At 46.9% G+C, this 14,124-nt stretch overlaps 1 protein-coding gene across 1 annotated transcript in view; it reads left to right on the forward strand.

The window, feature by feature from the left end:
• Positions 1 to 8,056: 8,056 nt before the first annotated feature.
• The window catches only part of myo15aa (myosin XVAa), a gene marked incomplete at both ends in the record, with an annotated part of 59,190 nt that continues 53,122 nt past the window's right edge, over positions 8,057 to 14,124 (forward strand). The window contains 5 exons of the mRNA XM_080009558.1: positions 8,057 to 9,534; positions 10,990 to 11,485; positions 11,668 to 11,762; positions 11,912 to 11,999; positions 12,209 to 13,981. Of these exons, the coding sequence (XP_079865684.1) occupies positions 8,057 to 9,534; positions 10,990 to 11,485; positions 11,668 to 11,762; positions 11,912 to 11,999; positions 12,209 to 13,981 (3,930 nt within the window). The remainder of the gene's footprint in view (positions 9,535 to 10,989; positions 11,486 to 11,667; positions 11,763 to 11,911; positions 12,000 to 12,208; positions 13,982 to 14,124) is intronic.

The following is a 14,124-nucleotide window of genomic DNA, read 5'->3' on the forward strand; positions in this document are numbered from 1 at the left end:
TTATACATAAACAATTACCAGCACTGAAACAAACACTGAAATCACATCAAAACTGACAATTCACTCATGCAATATTACAATCGAATGTACAGTGTTTAATCTATACTATTTACTTATTTATCATAATCCTTCAATTCGATCCTTTGAATCCTTCTTTGACACAGGAACAGAAAAAAAGTATATCTAAAAAGAATAACTCAAACTTTATAAACCGAAAACAAATGCATTTCTGCTGCCACTATGCATCATATCTGCTCTCCACGATGTCTTAAAAATATATTTTGCAAACAATTTTTCCCAATTTATATGGATCAGTTTAGTTTAAATCAATTTGGAATGCTTTGCGATACAATCTATTGACGCAAACACAAACTACAGTTCTGAAAACAAAAACTCGCCATACTCCTCGCCTTACCAAAGTCGCATTAATGAGCCAAAAGACACTTTTTCCAGCAACTTATTATCTGCTACAACTCGCCACAACACTATTATCAACATCACAATCATTTCTCTAAACACAATCCAACAGTTCAAACCGTTCAATATCTTTTCATACCCCACCAGCGTAGACTACTGTTGTTAACTGGCACTTAAATTCAATTCGATTTCAATTTAGTCTGCTTAACACCACTAGTAAACCATAATCACATAGTGCACCATCTGACTATTATTTAAATCATTCAATTCTGCAGCTTCCTCTGCTGAACCAATATTTTACTAAAGTGACTTTTACAACTCACCACTCACTCACCACGCTTATCTCACGTTTATACATTCGCTTATCAGCCAGGAGGCCAAACATACCCCAAGACGTTTAGCCTCCACGGATCGAACGCCTCCGAACTCATCTCATCCATACGTGCTCCAGAATGATCCATCGGCCAGGCGGTCACACGCCCCAGACACCAATACGATCACCCAGGATTCATGTGTGTCACTGAAAATAAGAGTCACACAATGGGCCCTTGAACTCCGTCCTCTCCCTTACTATTCAAAATGTACTAAAACTAGTTAGAAAGTAGGTCGCGTAGCTGGATTATCTGTACCAAAAAAAAAAAAAATCTTTAAAAAATGCATGTTTATATACATACACTAAATATGTATTTTATTTATTTATATATCTTTTTCTAAATCAGATGAGAGTGTTGTCTTTATTTCCAAACCAGTGTCCCAATACATCGCACAACCAACAGGAATGGACGCCAACCTGTGTCCCAATACACCGCACGACCGACAGGTGGCTTTATTTATATTTATCAATTTACCTTAGTTATAAAAGTATTTTATTTTATTTTTACCACACCAGAAGTTCCTCACCTACCCTCAACACTTTTGCTCGGAGGGAATGAGAGTACTATTGTGCTATTGTGCTTTCTTCCACTCAACGCTTTTGCTAGGAGTGGTCAAGAATAATCTAGAATAATTATGTATTCAATAATGTCGACATTATTATTGAATAACACAAGAAAAACATCAAAAAAACCACGGTTCTCTTGATCGATGCAAAATTGGCCACTTCATCCACGGTCCTCCCGACCGATATGTCCGCTGCCCTTCCTAGCCTGCGCAGCACGCAGCTGGCGGTACGTCTGTCTGGGGGGGAGGGGATTTCTGAGTTTAACAAAGCTTCATCAACGATCCTCTAGATCGATACAATATCTTAGCTTACTCAGAGCTTTTCCTAATCCGTACAGTACCTCAGCAAGTCCTCACCTTCATTTGGTCGGGATCTCGTGTTGCCTTGGAGCGCCCTGTCCAGACGACTCCTTCTCGGATGTCTCACGGGCCGGTCTCTGACTGCCGTTGTGCACACAACCTGGACATGAAGAGGTCCAACAGAGCCAAGCAGAGAGTCTCATCATCGTCGCCAGATTGTTGGAGAAATTCTCTTGCGTGGCCGGCGAGGTTCATCTGCCCGCTACAGGAAAACAAAACTGAGAGTATTAAAGTATTTATTCTGCAGAATAGAGAGAAAGATACAGTCATGCTTTAAAGCAGTGACGAAGAGGGCTTTATACCAAAGAGAAGTTGTGTGCCATTGGTCAGGTGTCATTTACAACACTGTGACCCTCAATCATATCCCTGAGTGTTACCCCCAAACAGTGATTTAACAGTCAAACTCTAGTCACAGATACAATCCTACTATGCCATAAAACAAACACACAATGCTCTTTCAAGCCCCCCTTGGGGTTATCCTTATCTCCACACAAGGTTGAGTGAGGATGGAATGGGATCTGGTTCTTCAGTACTACAAATGACATTGTTTAGAAAGAACAGCCTCTTCAAATAAACTCTGAGGGGCTCATTAAAACCCAGGGACAATGAGTTTTAAAACGACATAACATACAAAAGGCTATTGTCCTATATACACACACACTGTTTACTAGGAAACCCAATCTCGCCCTTCATATAGCCATTTATGTAAACATGTCAGTCTGTCACGCACCTTCTCTTATTTTTTGCCCTTACGTGTCGTTTTGGGAGTCAGTGCCTTCCCATGAAGGCAAACATACGTTTAAGGCCCTTTGTCCGTCCTGACAATAGGTTGTGTCCTATGTGTGTGTGTGTGTGTGTGTAAATTTCTCAATAGGTCACGGTATAAGGGTATAAGGGTGAGGGTGTCAATGGTGTAAGGTGTGTGTGTGTGTGCGTGTGTGTGTGTGCGTGCGTGCGTGTGTGTGCGTGTGTGTGCGTGTGCATGTGCGCGTGTGCGTGCGGGGGTCAGACTCAGATAAATTGGGGAACATGGAGTGAGAGCGGAAGCAGGAATCAGTGCAGCGCTACAGCGGACGGCGAGGACTTAGCGAGCAGATATTTCATATTTTTATCGACGCGTCGGCGTCTTCACCTCTGGAGCCCGAAGGCGATCCCGTGATAAAGCGCACTTCGAGATCCCCTGTCCGTCGAAACTCGGAACGTTTCTTCCGCCCAAAGTGCATTCAAGGTGAGCGTGTCCGGGCTGATGAACTCAGCATGGACTTTCTCCGATTTTCTTGGTAAGGTTGACAAAATTGCCAATGGCCTGCTGTAAATGATCAATGATTCAAGCGTAATTCTACAGATGCAGCCGCCACAATGGCCGACGGGTCCTAGAATGACCGGTGAGGTCCCTGCTCATCTGGATGGAATGAAGGGAAACATTTGCCTGGGGGCGGCCATTCTGAGTGGCTGCTCCTGTATTTTGACCCTATACTCTAAGACTCTTTCTGACCGGAAGAGCCCTATCGTGCTCTAATCGTGCGGAGAGCCTGCCCCGCCTCGCTCAACTTCTTACAATATCTTGTAAAAAAGTGAGCTCATTGTTCTAATGTTTGAGGCAGCAATGGAAACGAGCCGCAACATCTCACCAGCCCGGCTGTGCTCTGTGATTCCGAGGATCGCAGGTCAACAACAGTGTACTTTGCATTCAGAAGTTTACGAAATTGGCGAATTAACCCTTTAAAATAGCAAAGAACCGAAGAATCTTGATGGGTGGGTTATGCGTACATTCAAGTCATGGTTTGTCATGTTTGAATTTTCTGGCTCCACCGAACCAGCACACAGCGATTGTTCATTTTATGCCACTATCGTAGTCTACGCTTAGAAGTTACTGAAGATGCTGACGTTGAACGCGGGAACGCCAAAATTTGGCGTCGAGGGTTCATTTGCCGCCACCCAACGGATGGAAACGCTGCTGATTCACATTTTATTTGTCACGTTGCCTTAAATTTGGATGAGATCAACTCAAATAATTGCTATCAGGCGATTATGTCATAATTGAGCCAGCTCTGTGGGTCTACATGAGTCAAAGGTTTTTTTGTGCGTTTATCGATGGATTGCAACGCTAATTGGACAGTGGTTATTTGTTTTAATTGCGGGTTGAGAGGCAAAATGGGAATTAAATGGGTCTTTCATCCCTTCCATTTCTCCCCTCCCCCATTCCAGTTAGGGAAACTGTTTGCACTTTTTTGTACAATCATCTGCTTGTAATTCGGGGGCCTCGAACGCCCGCGATGTAAACGGAGACATGATTAGGAGGCTGTTTGAGTGACAGCGTGAATAGGAAGCGCATGTCATGGCTTCAGTGTCCGCACATCTCATGCGCATCGGCAAAACCTTTTGGTGTCTCCTCTTTGTCAAGTCACAAGATTATCCCGGCAGTCAGGGCAGAGGCCTGAACGGGGCTTAAAAGGGGTTTACGGGAAATCCGAGCCAGGTCTGGTGTTCTGTCCTCACTGAAGACTTGTCGCTCCTTCCTGTCGCGCTTCCTTAGCACCAAGTCTGCTCTCAGGGAACGTCAGTGTCTCCTGGGTCTATTGACTTTTGCGCTTTGAACTGGGCCCAAATGATTGGCCTTTTTAGATAAAAAAGTGAATAAAAAATATCAATAATATTATGAAGCTTAAAAAATAAAATAAATAAATATATATATATATAAATAATAATAATAATAATAATAATAATAATAATTATTATTATTATTATTATTATTATTATTATTTATTATTATTATTATTATTATTATTATTATTATTATTATTATTATTATTATTATTATTATTATTATTATTATTATTATTATGATAATTTACTATAAATAATATATATATAATGTATATTCATGTGCATCTACGCCACTGATTACTCGTCTTTCCAGATGCTTTGCGTTGTTGCAAAAATAGGCGACGTCTTCATTTGTGACGATCTCTTCTGCTCGGCTGCCGTTTTGACAAACAACATAAACAGATGCAAATGCATTCTTGAGTCGCTTCAATATAATGACGCATATCTTTTTTTGCCAACGTGTCATTATGTGGCGCCTATTGGTTAGTGACACCATAGAGCATCACGTTCAATCTCAAATTATTAGAAGGAGGTGTGTGTGTGTGTGTGTGTGTGTGTGTGTGTGTCCGTGTGTGTGCGCATGTGTGTATCTCATTTATTAGCGCCGCGTCGCTGAGTGCATTTGCTGAAAGCAGGTTGTCAGTGATTGGCACCCGGGTGCGGAGACTCTGCTCCCCTTCATCACTCTCTCCTTCTCCCGCTCGCTATCTCTCTCTCCAGCTTTCCCCATCCCGCATCATCTCTCGCCATGTCTCTCTTTCCATATGTCTCTCTACCTCCGTCATCCCTTCCTTTCCCGCATCACTCCATAAATCTCCCCTTGCTTGCTTTTTCCTTTAATATCATGATTTCATTCCATCTGACTAAACCGATTTCCCCATCCCTCTTATCGTTCAAATATTTTACTTAGAACAAATGGGTTTGCATTCCATGACCCTGCCAGGGTCATCCTGTACAAGGTTGTCTCTGTCGTTAAAAATCAAACACATGGGAAGGAACCAAACATCGGGTTGTGTCACATGGTGTTTAAAATGACGTAGACATCGAAGGTACACACATTGAGATTTCACTCCAACTGAAATGTATTATTTTACTGAAGAATGGGAATTGGGAAGGGAGATGAGGGTCCAACAGAAAGTCTTCTTCCTAGTCCATGGTAGGGTCTTCTTAATGCTGCATGGGGTCCACGTTCTGGTGGGAGGAAACACAAAAGGGAGGTTGATGATTCTCCAAGTCCATGGAAGCGTAGGGTAAAAACAAGGGTGAACACGGCGCGTTGAGAAAATGAATTGGGGGTCTCTTTCTCTGCTGTGTGTCAGCATGAAGTAAAATGTACAGGAGTTCTATGCTGGTGCCCAGTAACACCTCAATGACACAGACCCCCAGCTCATGCTATTAACTTTATTCTGCGTTTAACCATCTAAACACGTCAAAATATCAGCTGTGGGAAGGGGTCTGCCATGGATGCTGCTCTCCATGGTGCTGCCGGCCTTCTCTGTGTGCTGGACTAATTTATTTGTAACCGTTGCACGAAAAAACTCAGCTTTACCGAGTTTACACTATATGCATGGTTTTTGACTGCGCATGCTGGGTGTTATTTCAGTCCTGTATCATTTTTCTGTATGAAACAGTGTTTGGCTACTCTCATCTATCTAGTTCACATGGTTGTTAACCCCTGATGCCGGGCCTGCATGTATAATGCATTTGTCTGGGAGCTGGCCAGCGCAGGGTTAACCCTATGCGATATATTTAGAGCCGGACTCCGATGAATGTTTTATCCGCGCTGTGTGGCTCAACACAGGGACGCCATTAAATATTTATATCTGCCACCGACAATGACCTTCTGGAATATCAGACTATCATCCATCAATTAACATCAGCCCGTCACCATCATCATCATCATCATTATCATCATCATCATCGTCATGAGCTGGCGGCAGCCATGTACATAATTCCATCGATCCCCCAATCTCCTATATGATAATGATAATGGGCAGGAGGAGGGCAGGTATGCAGGGGGCAGGTTGTGATGAAACTGTCTTAATCTTTGTCTGCTTATCATATTGATGTTTTATTGTAAATGCTCATATTAGTTGATTAAATTAATCAAATGGAAGACGGCTTCGTGCAGTGCTGAACTGCACTGACCCCAAATCTAACTGTAATTATTTTATAGAATGTTGCAATTTAGACTTTTTTGACTATTTGTCTTTGAGCACTGTTTCAGAAAGTGTTTTTGTCAAAAAGGAAACCAGATGATGTAATAGATGAACAGATAGATAGATAGATAGATAGATAGACAGATAGATAGATAGATAGATAGATAGATAGATAGATAGATAGATAGATAGATAGATAGATAGATAGATATAATGTTGTGGTTATAGTCTTTTTATTTCACAGAAAAACAGTCCCTTTAGTGATCAACATGGTGTTTTTGATGCATATATGTGTTAAAGGGATTATGTTGCACCCTGTATAGTGTGTATGCGAGCATGCACCGGAGGCCTTCTTGGCATGCACCTAGCCCTGGCCTGTGTTGCTGCTGATACCACTACTGGTGCTGTGTGTTTTGGCTCTGCGTGGCTGCGCCTCTCAGACACAGTTTAGCAACAGCTCAGCCAAACTGTATTATTCATACAGGAGCGAGCCTGGGGGTAGAGTTACCCCAAGGTTATACAGCTGATACATTTCGTTGCCCTTTTTGCAACTATGACTGAGGATGCACAAACGCACGTGAACATGCGTGTGCGCGGTCAGGCGGGAGGGTATGACAAGGCGATCTGGGGGGTAAACAGGGGGCAGATCAAGTAAGCAGTAACCAAAGCGAGAGAGGGATGCGAGAGGTTACAGAAGGACACCATGGCGTTCTGACGTTGTTGTGGGAGGATATCCACGCACATGCCGAAAAGGATACCCCAGAAGGCCAGCACTAGCGGAGACACACACGCGCCCGGGCATTGGCTTTCCTTGTGGGGGGAGACATCCTGGCAAAGTTGCCACGGCGGCCAAGCAGACAATCCGTTGCGGGACTCACAGGACGCAGCAACAATGGGAGGTACACAAAAGACTACAAAGACATCACCGGCCACGACAGCGGGGTCCTCTATTAACCTCCATGACCCTGGAACAATAGTTACAAACCTTTGAAGAAGAACCTCGCTGGGATTTGAAAGGGCTTGTTCTTTTCTGGTGGATTATATATTTTTAACTTGGTTAAAGACTTTGATGAAGAACAAGTGAGCCATGTGCAACAAATGGGTTGCATTGCAAAAAAAACCCCAATTAACACAGTAAGAGGCATGTTTCTCATAAAGAACCCTAGTTAAACCATTTTTATTCAAATAATCTTTATTTAAATGTGATTAAATCAGATGTGGTCATGGTCATGCTGACCATGACGTTTGAAAAGTTCTATAATGCGAGCAAGCAATGATGGCTGAGATTCCTATTCCATTACTAGATCGTATTTTGGAGGACTGTGGTTCGGACTTGTGTCGTTGTGGATTATAGAACAACTGACTTGGGACAGGGAGTCTCAGTCTGCCGTTTGTGCATTTCTCACACACAGAAGGAACAATATAAAGGACAAGGACAAAAAACAAACAAAATGAGAAGATGTTTCTGTTGTTTAGATGTAGCCACTATTTGAAGGGGTTGATATCAACACTGACAGTTTCTACCTTGGGTATTTCTTCCTCTCACATTATGACGGTTCAATCCTTAAGACAGCATGCCGCCTAAGAAGGCTGACTCAAAATCTGCAGCCAAGAAGGGCAAAGTAGAGGAGCCAAAGAAGGGAGGTAAAGATGACAACAAGGGTGGAAAAGATGATAAAAAAGGGGGGAAGAAAGTGGAGGAGCTGCCAGTTAAAGGGAAGGGCAAAGATGACGCGAAGAAGGGAAAAGCCAAGAAGCCTGTCAGTGAGTCAGAGGAGGAGTCGGAGGAGGAGTCGGAGTCGGAGTCGGATGTGAGCAGCGAGGAAGAGGATGATGAAGACAGTGAGGAAGAGGTAGTGACCAAGAAGGCAGCCCAACAGGATAGAGGGAAAGGGAAAGCAGCCTTGAAAGGGGCCTCCAAGGCCATGGCCATGAAGGGTTTCAATAAGCACTCCCCTCCACAAGTGGAAGATAAGAAAGAAGAGAAACCGCAGGCAAAAAAAGGAATGTCTGCTGTAAACCTCAAAAAGATGAGTGACGTCCACATCAAGGGAGCCTCCAAGGCTATGATGGGCTTTGCCTCTGAAGGACAGAAGAAGAATTTAGCAGCAGCAAAAGCCCAGAAAAAGACGGAGGCAAAGTCTCATCTCAAGGGAGCTTCCAAGGTCCTTACAGGCCTCACAGGGAAGTCCTCCCCCTTTAGTATGCCGCCCCCTAAACAACAGCATCCGTTAGAGAAAGCAAAACCCAAGAGGAATCTCAAAAGCACCTCCCGACTCTTTCTCCGCCTCTCCAAGAAGAAGAAACCACCTGCCAATGCTCAACCAACTCTTGGCACCACCAAACTGTTTGCTGGCTTTGGAGGTAAACTGAAATCCTCTACCCCTGACAACAAAAAGCCTGGTCTGTCTGGCCTTGGCAAGTTTTCTATGTTCAATAAGAAAGATTTAAAGGACAGCACACCCCCTAAGAAGACAATAAATCTATCTACTCTGGGAGTAAAAAGTAAAATGGCTTCCGAATCAAAGGGACTGGGAGGACAACTCAAAGGGATGTTTGGAAAGAAGAAAGTTGAGGGATCACGATTCAAAAGTAAAAGCTGGGTGTTGGGGAGGATTGCTGGAGCTGCCAACTGGCTAACAGGGAAGTTTCTGAGCACCAAGGGCCAGGGTACCCTGGGTTTACGGGCACGAGGGCTGGGAGGAAAGCGGATGTCATATGAAAAAAATGATCCCAGAGGCAGGATGAGAGGCTATTACAATGAGGGCTATGAGTACGATGATGATGGGTATGATTATGAGGAAGATTACTACAACAGGCCCAGGGGCTTCCACAGAGGACCTGAGAGCTTTGACCCATATAACCCTTATGGAGAGGAAATGGATTACTATGATGATGACCAATGGGAGGATGAATACAGCTACTATGATGACGAAATAAACTGTTACAATGATGATGAGTTCTACTATGATGAGGAATCAGATTATTATGACTATCCTTATAATTATAATGGTGACGAGTATGTAGACTTCTATGATGATGAGGGGCTGGAGTATTATTATGGTGAAGATGGAATGCTTTATGCAATGGAGGCTGAACCCTATGGTTACTATGGGAATGGCATTGATGGGTTCTTTGGCCCAAATGAATCTGATTTATATAGTGACCCGATGTTCCTTGAAAACCAGATGGCTTATAACTTTGAGATGCCACATACGTCTGGGATGATGTCTGATGGTTATGAATTTGACCAAGCATTGTATAATAACTCATCTCTGGGCTTTACAGACCCTGCTGCCATGTATAATCCATATCTACAACCTTTCCCTATGGAAGCTGGTCTAGGTCCATCTGAGGCAGGGCTGTCTTATGGACATGAAATACCACCTTTTCCTGTGACAGACCACAGCCCAGCACACCAGTTTCGGGTACCCAGACCACAGGTTAAGCTGTTTGGGAAAGACAGACTAGAGGTTTCAAATCTTGCGCCACCCTATATGCCTCATTCTGATTCATCTTTTCCTCCCAATCCTCTAACCACACCTTATCTAGACCTTAATGATCTGGATATGATGTCAGATATACAATATGAGCAACCTCTTTACCTATATCCTCATAGTCAGCTCCATTATCCTACCACTATAGACCAGCAACAGGCTCTCCATCTTCCCAGACCAGCCCCCTCCCCCACAGCAATGATCATCCAACAGGCAAATTTCCCTCAGTCATCTCACCCTCCCCTCTCAGTCTCCCCCAGACACCTCTCCCATTCACTTTTCCAGTCTCAGCTCCCCTCCCAGATGTCCCAGCCCTCTTTCCCCCAAGACCCCCAAATGTTACAAATAAAAAGAATGTCCCCAATGCTCCCACCGATACAGCCTCAGATACCTCCCCTTCAGCCTATGCATTCACCAATGCACTCACCTATGCATTCATCTATGCATGCACCGATGCCAGCAAGGCGAATTAGCCCCCATCCTTCCCCACAGCTATCAATAAGGCCAGGGACAATAGGAAGAAGAATTGCCCCGCGCTTGTCCCCCCTCCCACAACATGGAATGGATTTTGAGGCACATGTCCACCATGACCCCTACTTCTCCCCAAACCTAACAAGGCGAGGGCCCTCCCGAACAACGGTGGGTCAACGTCCTCTGTCCATGCTGGGCCGGGGAAGAGCAACCAGCCCTCCCCTGTCACCTCAACTCTCCAGGAAAGGGATGTCAGTCCGGGCCCAGCCCTCTGTCCCCAGGGGCAGGAAAGGAATCGGGGTTGGCAGGGTTCCATCCACTATTAGACCCCACTCCCCAATATCCAGCCCCACAGCTTCGCCCCATGGATCACTGAGAAAAAGGGCCAGTTCTCCTTTTTCCTCAAGACTCTCTTTCAGGCAGAAACCCTCACCAGGTGCAGTGGCCCTACCTTCTTCCAAACCCCACCTTTATGGTGTTAGGAAACAGGCCTCTACTGTGACATGTGCCTCCTCGCCTCCACTGCCCTCCCCTAAAAGGTGTAGCCCACAGCCAGATGAAAGGCCCCAGTCACCCCCCCAGGCTTTCCGCCCTACATCCCCCCACCGCCCCTCCTCTCCTTCGCCCTCACGCATTACCTGCCGCCCCCTGCCAACCCGCTCCTCCACTCGTAGACTGAGAGGTCGGGCTGGCAGCCGTAGTCATGTTCCCATGGGTGCTGTCAAACCTTCACCAGCTAACCCGTACATTCAGAGACACAACAGGACTGGCCCTCCACTCACTCAAAATGTTTCCCCATTTCGATCCTCTATTCATAGTGGCCCCGGGTCTGCCCAAGGCCAGATAGGGGGCATGGTTGGCCCCCAGATGTTAGCTACACGAGGTTCCCGGCCAGCAGGGCACAGGGAATCCAAGCAATTCGGGGCTCCCCAAGGAGCTTTCCACAGGCCTGTTGGTAGAGGGCAACCACTTGTCCGAATGCCTAGAAGTCAGCCTTCTCTTGCAGGCAGGCAGTCATTTAGAACTGCTGCCCCAGTCCCACCTGTCTCATCACAGCCTTCAATGAAACAGATAGGCCCCCTTTGTTCTCAGCAATCAGTACGCAGGATCCCGGGTAGACCTCCATCTCCTCTACCACAGCATAAATCCCCTTTGCCATCCCGTGCACCCTCACCAATGCAACCTTCCCCTCACCCATCCCCCCCCTTACTCCACAGGGCTATGAGTCCCCAGAGTCTGGGGCCAGCATCTTTCCAGCCCCAGATGGCTCATCCAAATATCCCTCCTGGTACAATGCCACCTTCACTAAATAGTAACCAGTATGGCTACACAATGATAGAGCCAGGCCCATCACCTTTGCTTACAAACGCCTTACAGAATCCATATCTTTGTGGCAGTCCTTTTCCCACATCTCCATTCCATCCAACCTCTCCTCATGCTCACTCTCCATATCCCCCTCAGTTACAGAGGCCGTCCTCTCCCCTTCTGCACCACAAAGGCTTTTCCCCAAATCTCCCTGCTGCCCCCGCACTCTCATCACCCCACCTTGGTAGGGTACTGCAGAACACCAATCTTTATAATGCCAGCTACACCTCACCTATATGGAGAAGCCCTTCTCCCCTGCCTGATGGGCAGGGGATTACATTAGTGGATGGACAGGTAGGCCAGGAGCTGCGGACCAGTCCCTCACCCCTTCTTACCAATGCTCTGATTCACAATCCCAGCCTGCGCAATGCCTCCTACTCCTCTCCTCTCCAGCGTAACGCCAACCTCTACACGCCTGTTCTCACACCTGCTCAGCTTGCCACCCCTGCAGCCCCCTCCTCTCCATGCCTGTCCTCCTCTATGCTCACCACACAGCTACAAGGCGCCTCCTTCAGTTCCCCCCTTCAACCGAACCTCTCCCCGTTTTTCCCGGGCTCTCCCACTCCTGCTCCTTCCCCAGCGATCCCTCAACAACAAGCAGGATCCTCTTCACTCCTGTCGAGTAAACTGAGGATGTCCCAAATCCAGGGGGGTATGTTCAAGCTTCCTGATGGTTCATTGAGGATGCCTCAACCTTCCTCTCAGCCTCCAGGATCAGCTGATGTTGGAGATAGCAGAGGGAGGCCTTCAACCTCTATGTTGTCCAATGCACTACTGAACCCCAGTTTACGTCAGGCCACCTACCGATTACCCGATGGCTCGCTGATCACCAGAAATGAACCTGCTGAGCCTCCTTCAGCTGCCTCCTCCATCTCATCTTCTTCCCCCATGCTATCCTCCGCTCTGCTCAATCCAGATTTGAGGCATGCTACGTATCGCTTGCCCGATGGCACACTAGTGACCAGGATGGAGCCTTCACCGTTGCCGGCACCTTCATCACCCATGCTCTCATCTGCGTTGTTAAACTCTAACGTACGTAAAGCAACATATAGGCTGCCAGAAGGAACCTCCATCACTAGAACTGAGCCAGCACAGGAGTCTTCCACCCCTTCTTCTTCAATGCTCTCCTCTGCCCTCCTTAATGCAAATGTCCGAACGGCTTCCTATCGATTACCTGATGGTTCACTTCATATCCAACCAGAGGAGACGGAGCAGACTGGTGGTGTGGCTGTCTCTTCACCGATGCTGTCTGGCGCTTTGCTCAATGCTGACTTGCGCAAGGCAAACTTCCGTCTCCCTGACGGCTCCTCATTAATGTCACAAAACCAAGCCCAGGCCGCCGCCCCCTCCTCTGGGCCGCTACTCTCAGGTGCCCTGTTGAATACTGGCATACGTGGCTCAGCTTACATGCTCCCAAACAAGTCACTGCTGAGGCCGCCAGGTTCCAGTGTGGCCTCTGAACCTCCCTCCCTCGATCTGTCAAATGCTCTCCGAAACCAGACCCTCAGATCCACCACCTACCGCCTACCGGATGGGACACTGACAGCCCGATCTCAGCCCGCTGACCAGCCTCGCACCCCTGACCTCTCCAACGCCTTGTCCAAAAACCCCAACCTCAGCAGGGTTAAGTACCGTCTGCCCGACGGTACCCTCACAACCCGGCCCGGTGCCCCTAGTCCCCCTGATCCCCGCACCCTCAACCTCTCTAATGCATTGTCCAAAAACCCCAACCTCCGTGGGGCTAAGTACCGTCTGCCTGACGGTACCCTCACAACCCGGGCTAGTGCTCCTAGAGCCACTGATCCTCGAACTCTGGACCTTTCAAACGCCCTCCAGAACCCACAACTCCGCGGGGCCTCCTTTCGCCTCCCATCCCCATACGCCGTAGTGATGCCCCAGGTCCAAGGGCATGGGCCAGGTGAACACTGGGCGCAGGGCCCTGGAGGAGAGGGTGTTAGTCTGGGACAGGATATTGATGTGTGGGGGGCGGAGAGAGTTCTTCCACACGGGACGGTGCAGAATCTCAATAAATGGTCCATGTATCGAGACGAGGAACTGCTGGACCCCCAGGGCATAATGGGACAGGGAGCCCAGGGTGAGGCACAGGGACATGGGGAGTGGATTCCCAGCAGGGACGGCGAGCCACAGGGACACTGGTATGACAAGGTAAAAGTCTAAGGATTATGTGACAAGCAACAAAGCGCTCAGCTGGCACTCTGATTTAAAATTCCTAAAGTTGTTACAAATGTGTTGTTTGCTATTTAAAGACAAAACACAAGGCAAGACAACACAAGTTTGCAGAAAATTGT

This window comes from Zeus faber (assembly GCF_960531495.2).
Source record: "Zeus faber genome assembly, chromosome: 11".
NCBI classification, from domain to species: domain Eukaryota; kingdom Metazoa; phylum Chordata; class Actinopteri; order Zeiformes; family Zeidae; genus Zeus; species Zeus faber.